This window comes from Thunnus thynnus, chromosome 1 (genome assembly GCF_963924715.1).
Source record: "Thunnus thynnus chromosome 1, fThuThy2.1, whole genome shotgun sequence".
NCBI lineage: Eukaryota > Metazoa > Chordata > Actinopteri > Scombriformes > Scombridae > Thunnus > Thunnus thynnus.
The window spans coordinates 31049393-31072728 of NC_089517.1; the positions used below are offsets into that span (position 1 = coordinate 31049393).

A 23336-nucleotide genomic window follows, 5' to 3' on the forward strand; every position below is an offset into this window, starting at 1 on the left:
GATCAGTAATACAAAAATGTCCACAAAAACTCATCAAACCTTTCCTGCATTATAATCTACATCTTTGCAGTCCTCCTTATGTTGCAGACAGAATGTGTTTATTAAAATATGTAGGAGCTTGCCCTCTCACTGTATGGATTTAATGCTGAATGCAAAGAAATATGTTTGAGGCTTTATTCAACAGAGCATGTTGACTAGAATGATTTATGGATAGAACTGGTCTAGGAAAGCAGATGCACAGGGAAGAAGGGAGGCATATTTATAGCTTCCTTCCACAATCAGTGCTCATTCTTGCGCTGTTCAGGGTTATATGCCTTGCTCAAGGAAAGTAGTTGGAATGTAAGACGAATGCCTTGTTACTTTCTGAACCTGCTTGAATTTTCAAACCAGCAACTTCTGCAACTTTTTGTATTGTTTAAGTCATTTTCTGTAAAGCTTATTTTTCATATATTTCACCAGAAATTCTATGCTAGTGTGTGTCCCCAGCCACCATGCTCTCTCGCTGGCCTACACGTGTATTAATTATGGCCCCTTTTTGTCCTGAAAGACCAAGTGTCTTTGAAGACGCCCTTGCTTCCATTGCAAATGTCCAAAGCCTGCAAGGAGTAAAGTTTTGAGTTCAAAGCTGGAGGGTTCAACTGTATCTGCACAACTTACAGCTGGCAGTAGAGATAAAATTTCGGATGCAGGGGAATTGGCACTCAGTCTACAGTGACAGTGGTGGCTTGATGCCTGGTGTCCCAGACTCTTCCTTTGTACTACCAGCAGGAACACTCCCTCTCTGCCAGGGGGGCACCGAGGGAGAACAACAAATTTATGAGTGTGTAACATGAGGATATATTCTTGTGGCGTGTCAGGAAAGAGTGTGAATCAAGCCAGTGATTGGTCTATGAACTAATCTGACTTTTCCAAGTTTATTGTATTTTGCAAGAAAAAAGGATGAATATAATTGGATTATACTCTGGCCTTTCGAAAGTGGCAAATATGCACATGAATATATATGAGTATAATATAAAACTGCCTCTAGTTTAAATTAGGCACAACTTACCAAGAGCAATGGCCTCATTTAGTTTAGGCCACACTGGCAGAAAGGGTGGTGGAAAGGTTAGGAGTCTTATTAATAAAATCTGGAAATCTAAATAAGTGTTCATTTTTCAGCAAAACATTAAGTCAAAATACCCAGAGCACAGGTTAAAAGAGTTTAGACATGGAAAATTGGCATTTGCAAGTACTTTATACTATTATTCATATTGGCTACTTTGCTATCATCCAGTTTAGAAATGTCAGCAGTTTATATTAAATCCCCCATCCACCCCCATTAAATAAATGGTTGGATATAATTTCCATCAACTCTTAAACCAGGATTGGGAGTGTTTATGAAAAAGAGAGAGGTGTCAAAATGTCTTGTTACCATGTACATCTATCTATCATCACAGTGAAAGCGGAGCATTAATCCTCCTGACAGTCTGTCGTCTATATCTAGATGCTGTCTTTCATGGCACATTGTTTAGAGTTACCTGCATCATATAACTGCAGTAACTCATAATAATGTATTATTTCCTGTATTGTGCCAAAAGAGAGTTGCATCTCCCCCTACTGTTTTTACTGTAAAAGCACCATTGCAGAATCAAATCAAAGGAGAAGGTGTACTCTATCTTTGCAAAGATTTTTATGTGTACTTTTGAAGGTCTCACATCTCTTTTTGTTTCAAGAATATTAATGTTTTGATATGGACAAGATCTCCTGTAGCAACTGAACTTCCCTGCCCCACTGGTTGGAATGGAAATGTCTAGCATAAAAACAAGTGTTCACCAAATGCTATTCTGAACTCTCACCATTGTCAAGGAAAACAAGCAGTTTCATGTTTCATAGTTGACTTGAATGCTGTCTTATGGGATTTGGTGAGTTTGCTAACCCCTGAGCACTTGATGGATTGAAAATTATTGTTTCCTCTTGTGTGGAAAAATGATTTATTGCACAGTTATAACTTGTAGACAATGAAATTTGGTACAATGGTAATTAAGCAAGCCCTCTTTGCTGCACAAAAATATGAATAAATAATTAGATAATAGCGTGTTATCCTTGTATGTATGTGAAAGTATAAACACATTGTCTGTTCACTGTAGATTGTACAGAAGAACTGGTTTTAATTCTCTTAGTGTGGGCTGATTTTTATTGATGACAGTGGATAATTTCCTCAGCACATGACACAAGAAAAAAGAACTGAAAGCAGAATCTCACTGTGTCTCTACAAGGTCAGATGTGTTTACTGTGTTATTTCTCTGTTTTATTAAAACGTATCTAATGTACACACTAACTGCAGATGCAGCTTAAATGTAATAAACAGTGACCTGAGAGCAGGATGATGTCTGCATGTGTACCTGTATAGAATAAGTCTGTATACTGTAGCCCTTACATATATATATTTCAAATGTTTATATGTATATATTTCTATGGACGCCCAAAGTAGCAATGTTTAAAAACTTTGTTTCAAAGCAACAAAGTCAGTGGACATGACTTTGCCCGTCCTGTTGACCTGTTGACTCGTTTAACATCATGCTATCCTCATATAATTGTAGCCATAAATGAAGAAACTACTGGTGACTCAAACCATAAACCATCAATGATCCTACAGTACTTACAACGATGTGACGTTTAAGAGATGAGGAATTTTCACTACTATTTGTGTTAGAAGTCCATTGGCCTGCCGCATTTTTTTCGACCCTCTTATTAGCTTCTCATTTTACGTTTTTTTAATTTGTTTAACGCTGGTGTTTGCTCCTACTGACCGCTCCAATTGATAAAAGACAGCCAAAGTTGGAAAAATAACCTCAGAATAGCTCCTCAATGCAATTTCGCTGATGAGTCTAGTATTTCCTAAATACCTGAACGCAGCACAACGCTACGTCACTTGCTTAAGAGAGCAGTACAAAATTCACGTGACAGTCTGGACCAGTGTATCATCATGGCTGCTGCACCTCAGTGAGTTGTGTCTTCTTCTTTCTGACAGCATTTTCACTGACTAGTATACGTATTTATCCGAGGTCAGATAATCAGTACTGTTGTTAGTTTTTACTGTCGGACCACTGCAATGTCTTTTCGCAAAGCTCGCAGGCAGGATTATATAGTTGATGCCAGGCAGATTCACCGTTACTAAGTTACCCTGTCTGTCAAACAAGCATACGAGTTCAGTTCGTAAGGAAATAGCTTAACTAGTGAATTTCTCAACGATTGATAATGGATGTTACATATATTTAAACATTATACAACAACGATTTTTTTTACAACTTAAACACTCACTTTCAGTTTCTAACTAGCACTTGTAGTTGCTTACAGTAAAATGTTTTGACTCCTCAGGAATGTAATTTTTCTGCTTCAAGTTTCCTAATTTGTAAACCGACACCGAGCTACATTCAGTAATCTCACTCATTTAGTACGGTAAATCCACTTCCTGGTGGTCTGAACTACTAGTGAATGACTGACTTAAAATATTGAAATATATGGCCAAAATCTTCATAATCATACTTGTGTTATTTGTATTTCTTTATTGTCATAAAGTGTCTTACCATTGTGTCTGACAGTGGCAATAATGTCTCACACTGTCACGTTTTTTACGTACTGCACTCATCAGCACTTTTGTCTTTACCAAGTTCATTATCCAATTCTGAAAAGCAGAAGCAGAAAGCAGAAATTAATGGATTATATGTGGCTACAGTAAGAGGACTTGTAGAAATCAAAATTGCATATGGCACTGTAGTAGTTTACATGGATATCTGCAAAAAACTGTTGTAAATGTGTATTATAACCTATGAATTGAAACAGTATGCAAGGCCAAGGATGTAACAATTTGTTTTCTCATCCAGGTAACATGCCATATATCATATAGTAATTATGTTTCACTGATGAAATAATTATCTCTATCTATCTATATAACTTCTGCTGGTCATTAGATAAAACCACACAAGGATCTGCTGAGATAATCACAAATTTGTCAGCCATCAGCAGGCATAAACTTGCAGATTACAGAGACTGGAACAAACAACAGGCACACCTTAAGATAGGCTATTAAGTAATTTAGAACACCAGAAACAATGCCCTCAGAAGTTATCGCTGAGCTTTAACACAATCTAAAATTTCATGAGGTTTTTTTTTAATGCCTTGGCTATCGCCAGGCAGGGTTTTGGATTGCAGTGTAGTAAATTATTGTGTCTATCTCCTTCAATAATAACTACATCTACCATCTCACTGCAGCTGATCTATCCTCATAGATACAGTTACACATGTAAACTCAGCCAACAATGAATGATACAGAAGCAATAAAAATACTGTGGGGGTTGTGGATTAACTTTTTTTACAGTCCAGGCCAAATCAGATGTGCTGCGTTTGTTATCTTATCAGTAAAGCCACGGGCCAGAGAACAAGATTTATAACCAAGACCTATCACGTTACAAGGTTGTCTATCTGAATTCTGTCTTAATGCTTTCTGAGGACAGGCTGGTTAGGCTAAGGATTACCTTCAGATATGACTGAAACATAATGGGTCTCGGTAAAAAGATGATTCACCAGAATTTGCTCACCAAATTTCTTATCATAACTTTCACTGTAGCCTCCAGAATTCTAGATGAAGAGTGATCGTAAGTGTTGATATGAAAAAACATGCAGTCATTGACAGAAAGAGACTGGTAATAATGCCACATCACAACAATCCTAATCTAGACACAAAGTCTTCCAGTTTATTGCCATTCTCTTCAACCACTAGTCCACCCAGGGACTCCAAATACATGTCTCTTTGTCCTTTCAGACCCGTCTACTGGCTTGGTAACGACACCTTGAGGGTGTCTGCTGCCCTTTTTGCTGAGAACCGTCGAAAGCTGTGCAATGGGCTAAAAGCCAAAGACGGAGTGGTGCCAAAGTCATTTGTGGTGCTACAGGGAGGAGAGCAGTCACAGAGGTACTGCACGGACACAGACCTCCTTTTCAGACAGGTAAGCAGTCTTTAGTTGACTCTGGGAGTGGTACAACACTGAGACTGGGGTGGGAGTAAGGCCTTGCATTTATTTATCCATCCATCCATCCAGCCGTGATCCTCAGGTGGTTAAACTAGCAGTGAATTTAAGTCCCTCCAGAATGCCGCGGGTCAGTCTCCCTAAAGAAAAGCGCCCAGAGGGCATTCTGTCAAGGGTGCCCCAAAAACTTCATCTGGCTTCTCTTAAATTTGTTAGTCTCCTTGCTCTGTCACAAATATGTAGGCCAGCCACCCTGGAGAGAAAGCACTTGTATTTATGATGTCAGTTTTTCTGACACTAGCATCTAAACTTGTAACTATAATTGTATTTGAACAAAAATCAAAGGACACACTCAAAGTTTTGTTGTTGAGTTTTGTATTCACCTGTGTGGATTTATCTGGCCTAATCAAGCAGAACATCTTATATTATCACGTGATAATCCCTAACTTTGCTTTTTTCTAGTTACCTATTATAATCTCCCTCACTAATGCCCTGAATGATTGTTTAATTTCTGTAGGAGTCTTTCTTCCACTGGGCTTTTGGAGTAACCGAGCCTGACTGCTACGGAGCCATTGATGTGGACTCAGGGAAATCCATCCTTTTTGTTCCCAAACTGCCTGAAAGCTATGCCACTTGGATGGGAGAGTGAGTCACACTAATCTTCAAAGAGCTGTACATGGCCAGCAATCATCAACAGCTGGTTCATAGCTGTTAGCTGTAACTTGAAGAAAGGGTCATGTGCTGCAGTTACATACAACATACATACAAAAACATGTTTATACTGGGTGTAAGAGTGTAGTTGTTCGACAGAAAATTAACAAATAATTAACTATTTTGATAATCAATCATTTTAGTCAGTTTTAAGCAGAATTGCCAAATATTTGCTGGTTGCAGTTTCTCAAATTTGGATTAAAAACGCAAGCAAGTTGGCACTGATCTGCCCTGCTAACATCATCATCACTGTGGCTGTTTCTGCTTGTACTATTCCTCCCTGCATCATTTTCTAACTGATCTGCTAAACAAATAGCTCCAAATATCTCCATACATTGTTGTGTTGTCCGGTTTTTAACACCACTAACGAAGTTCTGCTAATATAGTGAGGAACACATTTCACTTCCAGTAAATTCTTCACGGTAAAAGTCTCACATTATTTAGTCATTTAAAAGCTTTTAATATGAAGCAGTAAAGCAGGAAATGTTGGGTTTTCATCAGCGGTAACTTAACACAACTCTGACATGGCTGCCCCAGGGCAGGCTTCCGGAAAGCTGACCAATCAGACAATCAGAACAGAGTGGGCTCATCGGGAGGGGGACCGTAAAGAGATAGGAGCTAGACTGCCTGTTAGGGACAGAGGCTGAACTGAGGGGCTGCATAAAGGGCCAGTATAAGATAAATAAAGAGTTTTTTTTAACTGTGAGTCATGCAAAGCTACTCTAGTGGAGTCCCAGAATAAAAATGTAGAGCTGGAAATGAGCATAATAGGTCCCCTTTGAAGACATCACCTTTGACTCTTAAGAAATTATAACAGACATTTTTCACTATATTGTGGCATTTTATAGACAAAACAATCTATTGATTACTCGAGAAAATAATTATAATTTATAATGAAAATAACTGTTAGTTGCAACCCTACATTTGTCTGCTTTCTTTGAAATCCTGACAACAAGCTGATTCTTGTGCTAGACTAATTTGTGATGGCATTTAAGAAATGGTGCATGCAGTGTTTTTGTTTTCCTTGTGGTTGTGTGTAAGATTTTCATGGAAACCACTGGACATAATAACTGGGGAAATAACCTGCAGACTCTTGACTAGGTCACGTGTTTGCTCTTTCCTGATTCCCTGAAACATCTTTTGTCATCTGACATGAATTTTTAAAGATCATTTTCACTCAGGAATTAGTTGATCAGCACTTTTATCCAGGTTCCAGGCACCAGGTTCTTCATTAGTTGTGCTTCCTTCTTCTTATCTTTGTCCAGAGTACTTCAGCTCTGCACTATAATTTATCTGATATATTTTTAGAGACTGACAGACTGACCTCTTAAAATGCCGAATGAGTGTGTATGTGTCTTATTTATTTTTTGTCTGTTGACTACCTTTTGTGTTTTGCATTTGTTGACAGGATCTATCCTAAAGAGCACTTCAAGGAGAAATATGCTGTTGATGAGGTGCAATACACCTGTGATGTAAGTCTGCCTGTGTTTGTGCTCATCTATATAACCTCTCTGTGTGTGACCTTTTTGCTATGCAGTAACTGAACTTTGACAGTTGTATACTGGGACCTTCAACAGTAGAAGGTGACATTGCATCCATTTTTACTGCAGAGGTTGGATCGTTTACATCTTCTCAAATAAATATGTCAAGTAAAATTCAATTATGAAGCACTGCCAACCAAACAAATGTGTCACAGTGTGTTATTCAAAGAGATATTAATGGAAATGAACATGCATGAAAATTCCAAAGATACTGTATGAGGCCAGCTTGTTTGGATGTTAGGTACATGTGCACACATTTGTGTGAAAGGATGTCAAATGGCTACTGACCGAGAAAATGTGGACTCTAGGTGGGCACACACAAAGCACACGGAGCATCTTACAGATAATCTGAATACCCCTCTGCCAGAGTTCAACCATGAATGTTCAACCACCAAAAATCTTTTTTTATTTTGAATTTTATTTTAAAACTAACCAGCAGCTCCATTCTCTTCATTTCAACAGCCTTATCTAAAAACTACACCCCTGCTTAGGCTGGCTGTAATACCTATTTTGAGAGTTTGGGAGAACAGTCATGTATATCAGTGCTGACAGCAGATTCCCAGGGGAGCTGTATTGGAGGGTTGACAGCTCCAGAGCTATTTTGGAGATGCGCATGTTGACAAATCAAAATAATGTATTCAGACTGTAATATAACAGCTTTCACGGCCAACAAATCACAGAGAAGTTTGCATTTGAAATGATCACATATAATTTTACATTAATTTCTATATTTACACTGTGACCTTTTAATGACTCACCCTGCAGATGATACTTAGGTATTTTTACATCTCCGCATTTGCCTGAGGTGTTAGATTTCCTTATTAGTCACAGGTTACCATGCAAATGATCACTTTAATCAACAGCCAATTCTTCCATGACGCAATAGCAGGTCAACACTGCAGTATAATATTAGAAAACATAAAGTCACGTAATAACATCCTCCTCCTTGGTGTAACTATAACTGTCATCTAGTCAGACAAAGAAATCACTCACTAGTGTTCACCATTCATTAGGCAATGCTGCCTACAGTAGGACTTAAAGGAGAACAATCTTTCTTTTTGTTCAGAACTGGGTCATGAATATTTCAGCAGTTGTCTATTTTTCAAACACTCAGACATGGATGGTGTTGTCGTACACACACTTACTCAGGAAGGGCCTGCTTAATATGCAAACAATTCATCTTTAGATTGTTGAACACAGCAGTTTGTGGAGACTTGAAATGTGAATGCTATGCTTTTAATCATTTCAAAGGCTTGAGTTTATTTTCATGTTCATGTTCAAGTATGTGCAATGAGTCACATTTGCCTTGTCAGACCTACTGTATGTTGGGCTGTAAATAAGTTCTTTAATTTTACAAAAACCCATTAGTGTTCACATCATATTTTGTTTACTCTTGTTTTTCCCAAGTTTTGTTATTGTTCTCATTGCTCTGCAAATGTCAGTCTCCTGCCCGGCTTTACTTGACTGACAAGTGTGTTTTTATTTCAGTGGTTTACAGCTACTGCAAACATGAACGAATCTTATTCAGGCATTAAAAACTCAAATATTTTGTACCATATACTTTCAGTCAAGTCAAGTCAAGTTATTGTTGCAGCTAATCATTGATTTATTGAATCACTATTGTGCTTGTCTATTAAGCTTCGGCTTGGATTTTGTGGGGTAATAATAGTTTTAGAGATAATAACTATCCCCAAATATCAACACAGTGTCTGTGAACATTGAGCCAGGGATATGTTACCTGACATTTACACTGTTGGCAGAGGAGTAATAAAGTCGCTTGAGGTTTGTCATTCAGTGTGCTGCTGAGTACCAGAGAGACCACAGAGCCACAACGGTGCCTGCCAGAGTGACCTTTATTCTGCAGCCTGAAAGCAGATTAGTCTGCTGCTCTACTGTGTGTATCAGTCTCCTAATTACTCCTTGTCTGCTTCCTTACAGATTGCTGATGTCCTCACCAGCAAGACACCAGCAGTTCTCCTAACACTGGTATGCAGTTTGTGTCCCCACATTTAACTTACTACTTATTTTATCCATTTCTAGGTTCTTCTCATTCATAGTGTAGTTAGGACAGTGCATCACAGTAGGCTAGTGAAAACTACTACTACTTAAAAATGTGGTATGGAAGCCTCATCCTACCTCAACTTGCCTGATGATATCTGCCAATACAAATACAAAAAGTAATTTTAATGGAGAGTTTCAGTGTCACACGAAGATTTTTGTCACTTTGTCACAAATCAAAACACTGAATCCTCTCAATTTGTTTGTGTTTAAGCTGTTAGATATCAACTGCTAAAAAGTGCAGTGTGAGAATTAATGTAAACTCCTTTTTACTAAGAGCTGTCAAAAATGTTTTGTCTTTCTCTGACAGTGGAATAGATTATCAGCCTGGTAACTCTGTTTTTTCCATGCAGCGAGGAGTAAACACAGATAGCGGGAGCACCTGCCGTGAAGCCTCCTTTGAAGGAATTAGCCGGTATGTTTAATTGGAGTCAATTTACATTAACATAATTATACTTTGTTCTGGGAGGTTATTATTTTTTTTCTTTTCTTTTATAACCAAGGATGCAACAGACTCTTATGCATACCGATTGTTACTGATTAACCTAATTCTGGTTCATAATTTAATTAAGCAAACAATCTTGCTTTTGCTTGTTGGTTATCATTTACTGGCAATGTTACTGTTGTCCTTAGTACTGGTCTTTGTTCTTTTTTTAAAGTGTATATATTACAGCCTTTTATGTTTCCTACAATCTGAACCTGACTACTTTAGAAAAAGAAATCTCATTTATTTAAATGGTAGTATAACCGTTTGCATAAAATTGCATTTATATTCATAATATTGTTTTTTCTTGTTTTTGTTTTGTTTTTAAATCAGCTTCCAAGTGAACAACACTCTTTTACACCCAGTCATTGTGGAATGGTAAGTAACAAAAATATTCAGTAATATTATTGAGAAAGCCCACTCAAGATAAGAAAAAAGACTGTAGCCTCTCCCTTTAATTTCCAAATTTTTCTCTCAGTCAGACTCAGCTACTTATAACTCACAAACCTTGGCAATTACAGCTGCCCAGTCAGGTAATTGTGTGTCTACAATCAGAAGCAGGGGCTTTTCTGTGGGTTGTTTTTTTCGCCTTAGTGTTAGAAGCCAGCCTGCACAGATGTAATGGACTTCGTGCTTGCCTGGTTGTCCTTGGCATTAGAGTTGGCACCCTCCAGATGAATTGACATTTTCTGAAATAAGGAGGAATGCTTTTCAGGCACACCTCCTGGGGAGAAAGACTTGATTGAACCCCTCTGCCCTGTATTAATGGTCTGGGTTTTTCTTTTTTTTTTACTTTCATTCTCTCTGTTATTAAAAAAAATCCTGAATGCTCTAGAGTATGTATTTAATTTCTAACTATCTAAGGTGAAACATTTGCTTTTCTAATACAAATGAGAAATGGTCTGAATCAGTAGGCAAAAAACTGCAGTTCTTATACTGTCTGAAAGCTCAGATTTAAATCAGACACTTTTTTTATTGTGGTATGCAACCTTTTCTGAAGCTCTGTAATAGCAGATTATGAGAAAGTTTCCCTTTGGAATTTCAAGAAACAATAGGTCTTATGTACATTATATACAATGTTCCTTTGAATGATGGAGGACAGTTATTAGCAGTGTAGATACATTTCAAAAATGTGTCTTTTCAGCCATCACAATGATACTTCATTCTTTCAGCATAATGTGACGGTGGTATGAATTCTGTACTGTTAGGTTTTAAATGCCACTTTCTGTGCATGGATGACCAACAGAGCTGGTTTCTCACTTCTTGCTTCTGTGTTCCTGCAGCCGCCTGACTAAGACAGATATGGAGCTGGAGGTCCTGCGCTACACCAACAGGATTTCCAGTGAAGCCCACAAAATGGTAAGATTGTCCTCCTTAGTTACAGAGCATCTGCAAGGGCTCTCGGATTTATATAGGCTATTAGAAATTTTCAAACAATACAAGAAAGGAATCGCAGGAATGGAAAGTTTAGAGCTTTAAATTAAACACCCTAAGTATCAAAGCACTGAACAGCTCATTTGTTTTAAAACTTGCTCAGAGGATTCAAGATATCAGGATCTTCTAAGGCCATAAAATGTTTAAATGTTATAGATTTTAACTTCATCCAGTAGCTCAGAGGGTAGCAGTTAACTGTGATAGCCTTTGACCAACAATCTGTAACATTAAGGCAATATTTTACTTCTGAAGGCAAGTTTCACTTCTCACAATAAATAACCTCTTCAGGGGTTGAGGAGCAGTTAACCTCTTAATGTGATCTGCCTCGGGCTTTGTTTTCTCCCTGCTGTTTCTCCATTGTTAAGAGTGTGATCATCAGACATAGTTTTAGGAGGTGTAGTGTCTTTCGTCTCTTTGGAATAAAAACAGAAAATGTTGTCCTATATAAGCAGGTGCATGAGGGCACTTTTCTTTATGCCCACTTTGCGTAAATCCTGTAAACTATGCTTGAGGGAATAATCCACAGTTCATGGCATTATGTTAAAAGTCCATCCAATAGACAAAACGAAACTTACAGGAAAAGCTCATAAATTGCCATTTTGCATATGAACTGTGAGTGAACAGCAAATAATAAGAGACACTACAAACTATGACCCTCATTCTACTGACCACAGAAACATTTGCGCCCCAGGTTGCATTTAATGTCACAAAGTGACAGAGAGGAGCTTCATCAGCAGGGTGTAACATGCATGGAGGGCCAAGCATTTTGAGCCACTGCACCATCAGTTTGACACAGAAAACAATCATGAGGTTTGCGTGCTTTGCACATAGGGTGGACATTGAGATGAATTTCAGAAGAGTCGTAACATCTGGCCCAGTAGTTTTCTGCCTATATCTCTGAAGGACATTACATATAAGCACTTAACTCACCTTTTCTCTGTAGATCATGAAGAATGTGAAACCTGGACTGAAAGAATATGAAATGGAGAGGTAAGTGGTGCATTTTGTCAATGGATCCTCTTTTATAGGTCCATGTTTGGTGGCAGAAAATAGAATGTCCTATATACCTGTATGTTGGGATTGAATCAATATTTATTTTATTTTACATTGCTTTCAGATTGTCTCATGATAATAAACTCTGTGGCATCACTGGTGCTTTTCCTCTGAAAGACATCATACTGACAGTCACTGCAATCACTAAGTCAGTGTTTTGGCAAAATATAATTACTAGATGAGCCCTTAAATCTGACACGTGAAAGTAATGAACCAGCTGTTTGGATTACATCCTGCTGGTTCAGATTGAACAAAAAGAAATGTCATGTACTTCAGTAACTGTATAATTGTTATTGTGTCATGAAATAAGTACTGTAAGGTTTTTGCTTGTTGTGGGTGCGCTACTTTATGTCACGTGCTTCACAGGGCCGTAATGACACTAGTTGACCTGAAATTGTCAGGTATACATGGTGCTTTACTGTATACTGTAGGTACAGTACCAATCAAAAGTTTGGACACATTTTCTCATTCAAGTAAATGGGAAGATATGTCCAAACTTTTGACTGGTACTGTACCTACAGTAAAAAGTGTGAAATATAGGATGAAATACTAGGCATGTACATTATTACTCGAACAGGGTCACAATCAAATGGAAGATCAATATAGATTCAGAACTTAGTTTTTGGCCATGTTGAATAATGTCACAATGAAAATTAATAAACATTGTCTGATTCGCCAAAAACACAGATCTCAACAGAGAAACAACTATTCCATAATTTGAATGCTCATAATTTTTAAAGTCAAGCTTAAGAAAGTGGGAGCAAAACTCACAAAAGAGTAATATTTTATGGTTTGCTCTGTTTATGTTTACATATTTAAGTAAGATTATTTGCTGTGGGGTTTTTTTCCCCAGTAATGTGTCAGAGCAGCTGTCAGTCAGACTCATTTGCCTCTACTGTATGAGAGGAACCAGGAAACATGGGCTCATCACCCTACATAGCGTTGCAATGCTGTCGAGATCCATAGAAGTGTTTGATGTGTTCAGCCGTGTGATGATTAAAGAATGAGCGCTGAATGAATTCTTAAAAAGCATGGAGTCAGGAAGAGGGCAGTGAAAGTCCTTCAGCTAATTGGTGTTTTCTCTGATCTCCGCTGTGCTGAAATTGTTTAGTTTCCTTTTTCTTACTGGGCTTTTTCTTTGAAGGAGTGCTTTTTCTCTCCCCTTGCAGCTTGTTCCAGCACTACTGCTACACCAAAGGAGGGATGCGCCACACCTCGTACATTTGTATCTGTGGAACGTAAGAGTTTGTCAATAAATTCCTTACCAGTTTCATTTCTGACGTACTCAGTTACTTACATAATTATTCTCTTAATGACGTACTTAATTAATTGCACACCGTCTATGATAAGAATGTTGTCATCAATGTAATTAAAGGATACTTTGAGATTAGAGAAGCTGCCACTTCAAATCTTTATATCAAATACCATATTCACATGTTAACCTGAGTATAAATGAACAAACAGAAATATTCGCATCATAATATAGTTAAATCCAATACAACAACAAAAAACAGCTTCTGCCATACAGTTAAATGAAGACCCCTCTGTCAATAACAATTAAAAGGTTTCATGTGTAATGTGTGAAACTGGACAGACATGCATCTTATGATGACCTCTCCATATCCTGTACTATCCTTCAAGCCTCTGTGGCTCTCCATCACCCTCAGAGATTTGAACATGAAGTATCATCAGGATGCATACATAGCTGGTTGTAGAGATATTGGCACTCAGTAACAGTCTCCCAGGGGTCTTGTTGGCAAACCAAACTATGCTTTTGAAAACAGTACAGCATTCATTCATTCTCTGTTGCCAGCTAGCAGCATCATTATGGATGAAGAATTTTGAAACGTTATTGCTAATCATGCACTGGCCTTTTGTATTAAAGGCCATGTGTAATGAGCATTTCCTGGGGATTAGTGATCAGTGGATCCAAGCTATTTTCCTGTTCAAATTAAGATCTTGAACAATTAGGACCCAGCCACCACAATTATTCTTCAAAGACGCAATGTGTCTAGGCTTTCTAGTCAAAAGATAAAGGGAGATAATAGGAACTGAAAAGACTGGAATCCTATTGATGCTTTGCTAAAATTCATCATTTAATTAAAAATTGTTGTAACAATAGCTTTATGAGTCACATGCAATTCAGTTACCATCATGTGGTAGAAGACTTATTACTGTTTATGTCTTTTTAATTCATGTAATCATGTTACTGTTCAACACCAGGGGCAATAACTCCTCTGTTCTTCACTACGGTCATGCCGGATTTCCCAATGACAAGACCATTGTGGATGGAGACATGTGGTGAGTAGCTCTCAGCATTTTTTAGCTCTAAGCAGTTTTTAATGTGAGCACCTCACAGTTCTGCCCTGTGACGTACTCACAAACTCTAGATTCTCAAAAAGAGGATTGTCATTGTCGCACCACTTCTCCAAATGACCATCTGCATAATGGTCTTAGGTGAATGAAGTGTCAACAAATGGCATAGGTTTCATTATGTTGCTGTTCTGTTGAAATGATCTTTGTTATTTCATCTGTCTGCCTGTTTTGTTGCTCTGTCAAAAACACAAAAACACTTTTGACACAAACAAAACACTTTGAAATTAGAGTTGATTTAAACAGTTGAGACGTTTTGTCCCCTGCAGTCTGTTCGACATGGGTGGAGAGTACTACTGCTACTCCTCAGACATCACCTGCTCCTTCCCAGCCAATGGGAAGTTCACTCCAGACCAGAGGGCCATCTATAACGCCGTCCTCAAGTCCTCCCGAACTGTCATGGCTGCCATCAAACCAGGTTATCATCTTTTAATCAGTTTTCTGAGGGCACAGTACTGACCTATAGTACGTAAAGTAAAGTAAGCTGAGAAAAGGTACTTAAATTTTACCTTTGCCCTTATAGAAGTACCACCAGCACAGAGGTGAATCACACTTTATTTGATTGCAATTTATGGGTACCTTTATTGTTGTTTTTATGTCCAAACCATATTTAAGGCCTTTTGACCAGGCCGCTATCAGGCAATATTAGCTTATTGCAGATTTATCAGTATCGCTGCATATGTTGGCCAATAAGTAAAAAAAAATTGCAGTACAGAAATGCTAAGAGTTGGTTTAGAAACGGTGTCTCCATTATATAATTTGTCCAGCAGAGAGCATGTACAAGTTTACTGTAAAATGTCCCACTCACTACATATCTTGGTCACAGTTTATTAATAAACAAATTTAACGGATCTGTATCAAAAATGTTTGTTTTTGTTTTGACTTTTATGTCCAAAAAAAGAATATATGCCTAAATATCATTATTGGATTTGTAAAAATGGGCCTCAAAATCTAGTATGGTTTGGGCTATAATTACTGTAATTACCTGATGAGGCTTTTGCATGTTTTTCATTTCAGAACAGAGTGATTTTTAACTAAAGTTGCTAGTGTCTTGCCAATTATATATTCTTTGTACACTTCCAAGCAAAATCTAAACCTGGGTCACCACTTAAATTATATATTATAAAAATATAAATTGGTTATTTACAATCATTGGATACAAATTTTGTAATCATGGTTGGATGGATTTAAAGTTCAGGATAAAAAAAAAATCTTTTGTTCTTTCTGTTCTGCTGAAGGTGTGAAGTGGACTGAAATGCACCGCCTGGCTGACCGGGTTCACCTGGAGGAGCTGGTGAAGATCGGCATCCTGACTGGAAACTTGGAGGACATGATGAGGGTCCACATGGGCTCCGTCTTCATGCCTCATGGCCTGGGACACCTGCTGGGCATCGACGTGCACGACGTGGGAGGCTACCCTGAGGTCAGAACAATTGACTAAAATTCTGAAGTTGCCCACATCACAAACCAGCAATAGGGTACAATAGTCAGGGTTGTATCAGTCAAAGTCTCCAGACAGTAGAAGAAGAAAACGCATTCCTTTACCTGGAATACTGATGTGTCATCAATAAATTGGTGCAGAAGTGAGAGCCAAACAAAAAGAAGCCAAACTGCAAGAAGTTCAGAATAAGGGCTGCAGAAAGGGGAAGGTGAAATATTGCCTGAAGGAGCTGACATAATAAAGTGTCATCCATTTACACCTCATCATTATTTCAGTTAATCAGTAAACTTAAAACAAAGTTTTATTTTTTAACTGCATAGCGGTTTTAAACTGTACTGTTGTCCAGGGGGTAGAGCGTATAGACGAGCCTGGACTGAGGAGTCTTCGAATGGGCCGCCTGGTGGAGGAGCGGATGGTCCTCACCGTGGAGCCAGGCATATACTTCATCAACCACCTGCTGAATGAGGCCCTGGCCAACCCTGCACAGAGCTGCTTCATCAACAACCAAGTGCTTGCTCGCTTCCGTGGCTTCGGAGGGGTCAGTCTGCCTGCACAGTTTTATTTGTTTGTTTCAGAGTTTGGTTTCACCAGAGGGGTAGTAGAAATGAGTTGAGTTGTCTACAGGATTAGTGCTACAAAGCCCACTAATACTGCAGTTAATTCACCAGAGAAGCTTGCAAGGCACAATGTCTCAAAATGTCTACGATCCCTTAAGCAGTCCCTGTCATTATATCTATCCACTGTGGTTTTCCTTGTCCCACTCTACAGTATAACTGTCTACACTCTGCTGCTTTAGACATGGATTTGTGTTAAAGTCACAGACTGCAGGGTTTAGGGAATATCAAAGAATTTTTAGGTGTATTTAGACACAAAATATCAGGGAATCTGATGAATTCTAAAAAGAAGTCATGAAAAGACCAGATGATGAATAGCCATCCAGCCATTATAGAAGAGTAACTCGTAAAAACCTTTCTGAGCTGATAATTTGCATTATTAACCCATGAAGGAATACAAGATTCAGGATGCAGATATGCTTTGACTCTTTAATGTCTTATGTCTTAAAACCTTATTTAATGAAAACTCTTGAAATCTTAAATCACTCAATTTTGACAAGGCAAGCAGCACAAATATCAGTCAGGTTGTCAATAACTCTCCAGTTTAGCGTTGTAGCTCCTATAATCCTGATCAAATAGCCATTTTGAGGCAGTTTGAAAATGTTCACTTTTTTCACTTTCAAGTAGGTCGTCCATATAAAATAAAATTGTAGGTTTTTTTCTACAACCTGCGTCACTATCTAACCACTCATGTATCTTGCTCTGTTGGATTCACTGTGTCTGATTTCAGCCGATATGACGGTGAATTATCATAAATTATAGGAATGATGACCAATATTATGAAATTGTTCAAAAAAAGATAAATATTCCTATAAATGCTGTGGTAGGTTCACATTTAACTCCGTTGAACGCCCGTGTAACTACAGCTCACATTCTGAATATGAAGGAATTCATATGTCTGTTTACATCTTTGCATTGATGATGTGTTTGCCTTTGAACATCTGCTCTGATTCTACCGTGTTGAGCTGATCACTGTTTCTGTACTGTGTGCAGGTACGCATTGAAGATGACATCGCAGTAACAGCGAATGGTGTAGAGCTGCTGACTTGTGTCCCTCGTACAGTGGAGGAGATTGAGGCGTACATGAGCGACTCTGCAAAACCTTTCAGCCCCGTCGTCAACAGTGAGAAATTCTGAATGACAACTCTCAGTAAAGTCCGAGCTGTAAACTGTGATGTCAGGGATTAATTGCTGCAGATCAACAACAAAGTAATATTCTTCTGTGAAACTGAAGTTATTACTCTCATTGTCATATCCCACTTATACAACAGATACACAATCAAGACTATTAATCAGCAAAGCAGCAGAATTAACACGACTATAATAAGCAAGCAAACATTAACAACATGTTCATTCAATATCTCATCTAAGCTTTCAGAATGGTTTTAAAACAGTCTTAAATATTAGCAACACAACACTTTGAGGGACAAACTCTTCTTGAATACTGTAACAGTGTTTATTCATTTCTGTGCCTCCTGGTAAGATCAATTTAAAAATGTTTTTTAAAAAAATTCTTATTCTTATATTCCTCGTTGTAAAGATTGATTTAAAAAAATGCTGTTAAATTGAATTAAATAAACATTTTAATTTGCTACTACGTGTAGCAGGTTTTTATTTGTTAATTCAATTTGTATTTTGTATGAAACACTCTTCTTAAAGGTTATACAAATCAGTACAATGGACCACAGAGTTTCTGTGAACCTTACAGTTGTCATCTGACAGGAGATAATTTTGTTATGAAGATAAGGCAGTGTTAAATAAACATGTATTATTATATATTTGTTGTAACACCACCTTTGTGCTTCAGATGGATGAGTTGAATCAGAGACATCATTTTATCATCTGCTATGTGATGTGACACTGAAGCAATTTAGGAATCTCACTCGGAAGCTTTGCTACTACTTGGTAATTCTAAATTCTTGGAAAAATCAAGTCAAGCCATCATGTTGGCACATTCAGAATAGTTATTTCCCTCTTGGATTGAATTGATTGCATACTCGAGTCAACCTGAACATAAACATACAGTACATTCAGTGTATATATACAGTACTTACTGTATGGATCAGGGGCCTGTACCATGAAGCAGGATTGATGTGTTATCTTTGAGCTTCACTCAGGTTCTCCAGTATCACAAAGCTGGCTCACTTTTAACTGGGATAAATCACTATGGTAACTTGTGCTGATCAGCTAACTTGCTCTGGAGCAGTGATGTAAGTATGTGACAAGTAAAAAAAAAAAATCATTTTACTTTTTCAGGCTTTCATTTCCACTCCGATTTTCAAATGGAACTTCTAACGAATGGAGGGACAGTTTATGACACTAAACATGCGATGAGGAATTTAGCTGCATTTAATTGTGCAAAGTTTCTTTTTTGCTGATAGTGTGGATGATTTTACACTCTCACTGCAGCTCAGAATAACATAAGGTGACATTGTAATGATAACTGGAAATACCAACTAAACCCTCTGTTGTCTTTTATTAGAAAAAATAATTCACACCCATCCCATCTTTCCTCCTGTCTCTGCTTTGTTAGCAGACACAGTCTGACATTACTTTTAACATTTTTATTAGTTATATTATTATTAGTCTATTCATATTCAGAATAGTTTGTTCATCATCTGACAAAAAAGCAAAAACCTGACTCTATACTTAAGACACAATCATTCCCACACATTTTAAGATTTACTAGACTTACTTTTAATATTTGGAAATTATTTGTAGTGTTTCTACATCTCCTATATTATTGTCATTATGTGATTATATTGTGTGCATTTCACCTGGTTGAAAATGACTTTCTGCTGTGACTTCAAATGAATTTTCCTGCAGGTAACTGGTTTCACCATGTCATCCCATATTATACCATATTAAGTACTTCATTCATGGTTCTGATGGCACAGGCCCCAGAGGTCAAGTTTATAGTATTTGAAGGGACCTAATGACACCTATAATAGAAACATTTGAGAGGTATGGTGTACAGGTTTAGAATGTAACTAATGAAAAGGATGTTGTGGCAGAAAACGCTGGTTCATAAACAACAATTTACAGTAACAGTTAGGGTTAGAGCCAATAAAATATGCACTGGCTACCTTTACCAGGGAAAAAAATATATAGTCAAGGCTTTTGCCTGGGTTGTGAAATGAGGAGTAACAATTTAGGATTAATTGGAAATTTGAAATGAACTACACTATATACCTATTTAATAATCATAGGGTGTGATAACATTGTCAAAAGCTCAAATTGGAAAAATAGAACATTTCACCTTCTCTCTATTGCACCAGCAGCAGCCAGGGTATTGCTGTGCTTTGTCTTTGTAAAACAGTGTATTCTGTGATGTGAACATTGTAGAAAAGAAAGAAAATGGCAACAAAAAAAATTTCACATACATTAAGTTGTCACAAAACCTGACATAATACAGAAAAATGTTCAGGTGTGAAACATGGCCATAACCCAGAGGATACACTTGCAAGTATTGGCCACCAGGGGCCACTGTCATTCTTCACTGGAACAGCCAGCTGCTCACAGGAGAGATGGTCCAGGTGTCATCGGATAATCCATAGTTAAAGAAAGAACCATAAATCTGTTATTTGTTTCAAAACAAAATATGAAAAACCAATCAAAAACGGTCCATTTTTGTTTTTTGGCAATTACTTTTATTATTGTTCCTTTTTGGATTGAAGACTGAACAGGTCTATGTACTATGGGGGATATTTTTGGTCATAAGTAAAATTAAAAGTCCAAATAGAAAATTAAAAGAGATAAAATTAATAACTGATAGTATTATTTTAATACACTACTAGGAATAATCAGGCCATAATTAAATGTTAAATTTAAAATGGCACACAGACCTGTTCATTCTTCAATCCAGAAAGGAACAATCATTAAAAAGAATTAGCAAAAATGATTCTGACACAAATTTTGAAACAAATAACAGATTCACATTTTTTTAGTTTTTGAATTACAAATGAATTAAGTTTTATCTGATGATACCTGGACTAGGAAACCAGTAGGGATGATATGGCCTAGAATTCACATAAAGCAATAATACACAATTAATGATTAATTAATGAAGAAAATAAATGGATGGATTAGCCAAAGTACAATTATTTATTTAAGTTTTTCCAAAATAAATAAATAAAGAGCCTCTTCTAACATGGCTGTATACACTCTGACTTAGGCTCTACATAACTCACCTACTCATATGCAACAGGTTGCAGTGGAGCCCTCTTTTGGTCCTGTCAATAGCATGTACAACAGTCACTTCATAACATCCCTCCCCCCTTAAATTTAAACTACCCTGTAGTTTACTGTGACTCTGAAATAATGTACAACAGCAGATTCTCTTTCAACTAAGAAAACACTTGTTACACTTGTTTCTGTCCTGTCTGATCTTATAACTTTAGCAGACACAAGAAATATATATATATTGTATGTATATATGTATAAATTAACCCCATTAACAGTTCAGTCTCTGACACTAGTATGGTTAAGCAAGTGTGGTCAAGGATGGGTAAACTGAAACCACCACAGAAAACAATGTCTCATTTTTGTCCTTGACACAATGTCCTTTACTTTACAAAGTCCTTCATATGGAATGATGGTCTGTTTCTTTGAGATCGGCTCAGCTCCTTAGTTGGTACTGCTCTCTTTGGTATGTTTCACAATAGGCAGAACATTGTCCTTTGCTTGGATAGTACATGTGTCCTGGTGCCCTGCGCTGGTTATAGGTGGAGGTACCACATACTCCTCCTCATGTGTCGGTGTCGTTGTTGCATCTGGCAGATCTTTATCTTGTCTGCTGAACAGTTGATCCACATGTCACCTGACAAGTCTACCATTTCCCAGCAACACTGTACAGGAAATGGGTCCTGTGATCTCCTGTATCAGTCCTGCTATCCATTTAGATCCACATCAGTCCAGTTGTTGACTGTGGAGTGATACGATAGCTAAACAAAGCCCTGTTTAACTTTGTCTCCTATGTGTTGCCAGTGCTCTTCTTCATGAGCTCTTTGAAGGTCTGTACAGCTCTTTCAGCTAAGCCATTAGATGAGGAGTGGTATGGTGCTGATGTGACATGTGTGATTCCATTTCTTGTCATAAACTCTTTGGTTTGTTCACTGAGATAATACTGTGCATTGTCTGACACTATCATCTCTGGAATACCTTGTGTGTTGAAACTATTTCTCAGACAGTTTATTGTGGTAAATGAGGTCACTGGGTATACATCTAACGACTCTGAGTGTGTATCCACAATACCCTTGAGGGGATCCTTGGTTGTTCATCTCTATAGCTGTTCGGATGTCATCAGTGGTCTCTGCTCCTGGTCCAACATTAACACATTCTCCTCTGGCAGTGGACCATTGGCTTTCTCTGGGAGTGGAAGAAGGCTAAGAGCATCAGTGTTTTATCTGCCCTGTACATGTTAACATACTCATGTTATGCTCAAAACAGTACAGCCCATCTCATTATTCTCTGCAATGTCATCTGAGGTACAGTTTTCATCTCAGGGAATAAACTTAATGGCTTATGATCTGTACAAATCACAAATTGCCATACAAGAAATACTGCACCCCAAAGATGACAGCTAACCCCTCTTTATCTAGTTGGGAATAGTTATTTTCTGCAGCTGAAAGCATGCGTGATTCGAGCCCTATAGGTTTCTCCTCTCCGTCTGACATGCGGTGAGCTATTAGCCTACTGCTCCAACTCCATATGGACAAGCATCGCAGGAAGGTATCAGTTCTTTAGACTGCTTGAAGGCCTTTCCTGCTCAGGACCCCAAGACCACAATTAATCTGCAGTTAGTGCAGGGATGCCAGCAATGAATGTACACAAGTTTGGCAGGAACTTTTTGTAAAAGTGGACGGCGTGGAATCGAACCCTCATTATCACTGCACAGCCGGCACAAGGAAAATGAGCTGCAATTCCATTTTCAGCCACTACAAAGAGTCAGTGATGGAGAGAGTGTAGCACCTGTGTAGGTAGCAATATCCAATGTGATTTCAGGAGATTTGATGGTGATTGACATCAATCAATGTCATGAATGTTTCTTCAGCCACACGTGGAAGAATTTCACTTGATTACAGGGACCAATATCTATAAATAAATAAATGAATTCAGTGATATCAAGTCAATGACATTGTTGGATAGTAAATAGAAAACGTTCCAACTATTCCAGGAACGTATTAGAAGGTCAAATTCATTCTTCAAATTTATTTTCATAAAAAAGCAAGGAAATTGAAGCATATTTTATTAGTTTTATCAGATGAAAAGATTCCTATCACCCCAGATTAACTGTCAACAATAGAACAATGCAGCTGTTTAGCTGCAACAATCTCCATCTGAGGCTCATCTTTTAACCTCTTAATATGATCCCTTGGTTGGAATAACAAGATGATAAACTTATGTTCTTATAATACAAGATGTATCTGAGTAATCCCCACTGCTTGCACTGAGTGCATCACCTAGAAAACTTCAACAAGGTTTACCTCAGAAACAGTTCTTGAAGACAATTATACCTATGAAGTTGGTATTTCCTGAAGATATGAATGCAGCAGAATGCTAGTCAGCTGAAAGAGTGGCGGGACTCCAGTCAGCAGCAGCACATTTGGACTACCTTATACC

At 37.8% G+C, this 23336-nt stretch overlaps 1 protein-coding gene across 1 annotated transcript; it reads left to right on the forward strand.

Moving 5' to 3' along the window:
- Positions 1–2920: 2920 nt before the first annotated feature.
- pepd (peptidase D) lies at positions 2921–18491 on the forward strand. Its single transcript, XM_067595420.1, has 15 exons — positions 2921–2982; positions 4802–4985; positions 5524–5651; positions 7126–7189; positions 9197–9244; positions 9670–9731; positions 10134–10178; positions 11084–11159; positions 12178–12224; positions 13457–13525; positions 14511–14588; positions 14930–15078; positions 15899–16083; positions 16448–16639; positions 17709–18491. The coding sequence occupies exons 1-15, from the start codon at positions 2966–2968 to the stop codon at positions 17850–17852; spliced, it is 1488 nt and encodes a 495-aa protein (XP_067451521.1). The 5' UTR covers positions 2921–2965; the 3' UTR covers positions 17853–18491.
- The last annotated feature ends 4845 nt before the right edge of the window (positions 18492–23336 follow it).

Coding starts and splice junctions, on each gene's coding strand:
- pepd (XM_067595420.1), top strand. Junction 4,986..5,523: donor CAGACCTCCTTTTCAGACAG/GTAAGCAGTCTT, acceptor TAATTTCTGTAG/GAGTCTTTCTTCCACTGGGC. Junction 10,179..11,083: donor CACCCAGTCATTGTGGAATG/GTAAGTAACAAA, acceptor GTGTTCCTGCAG/CCGCCTGACTAAGACAGATA.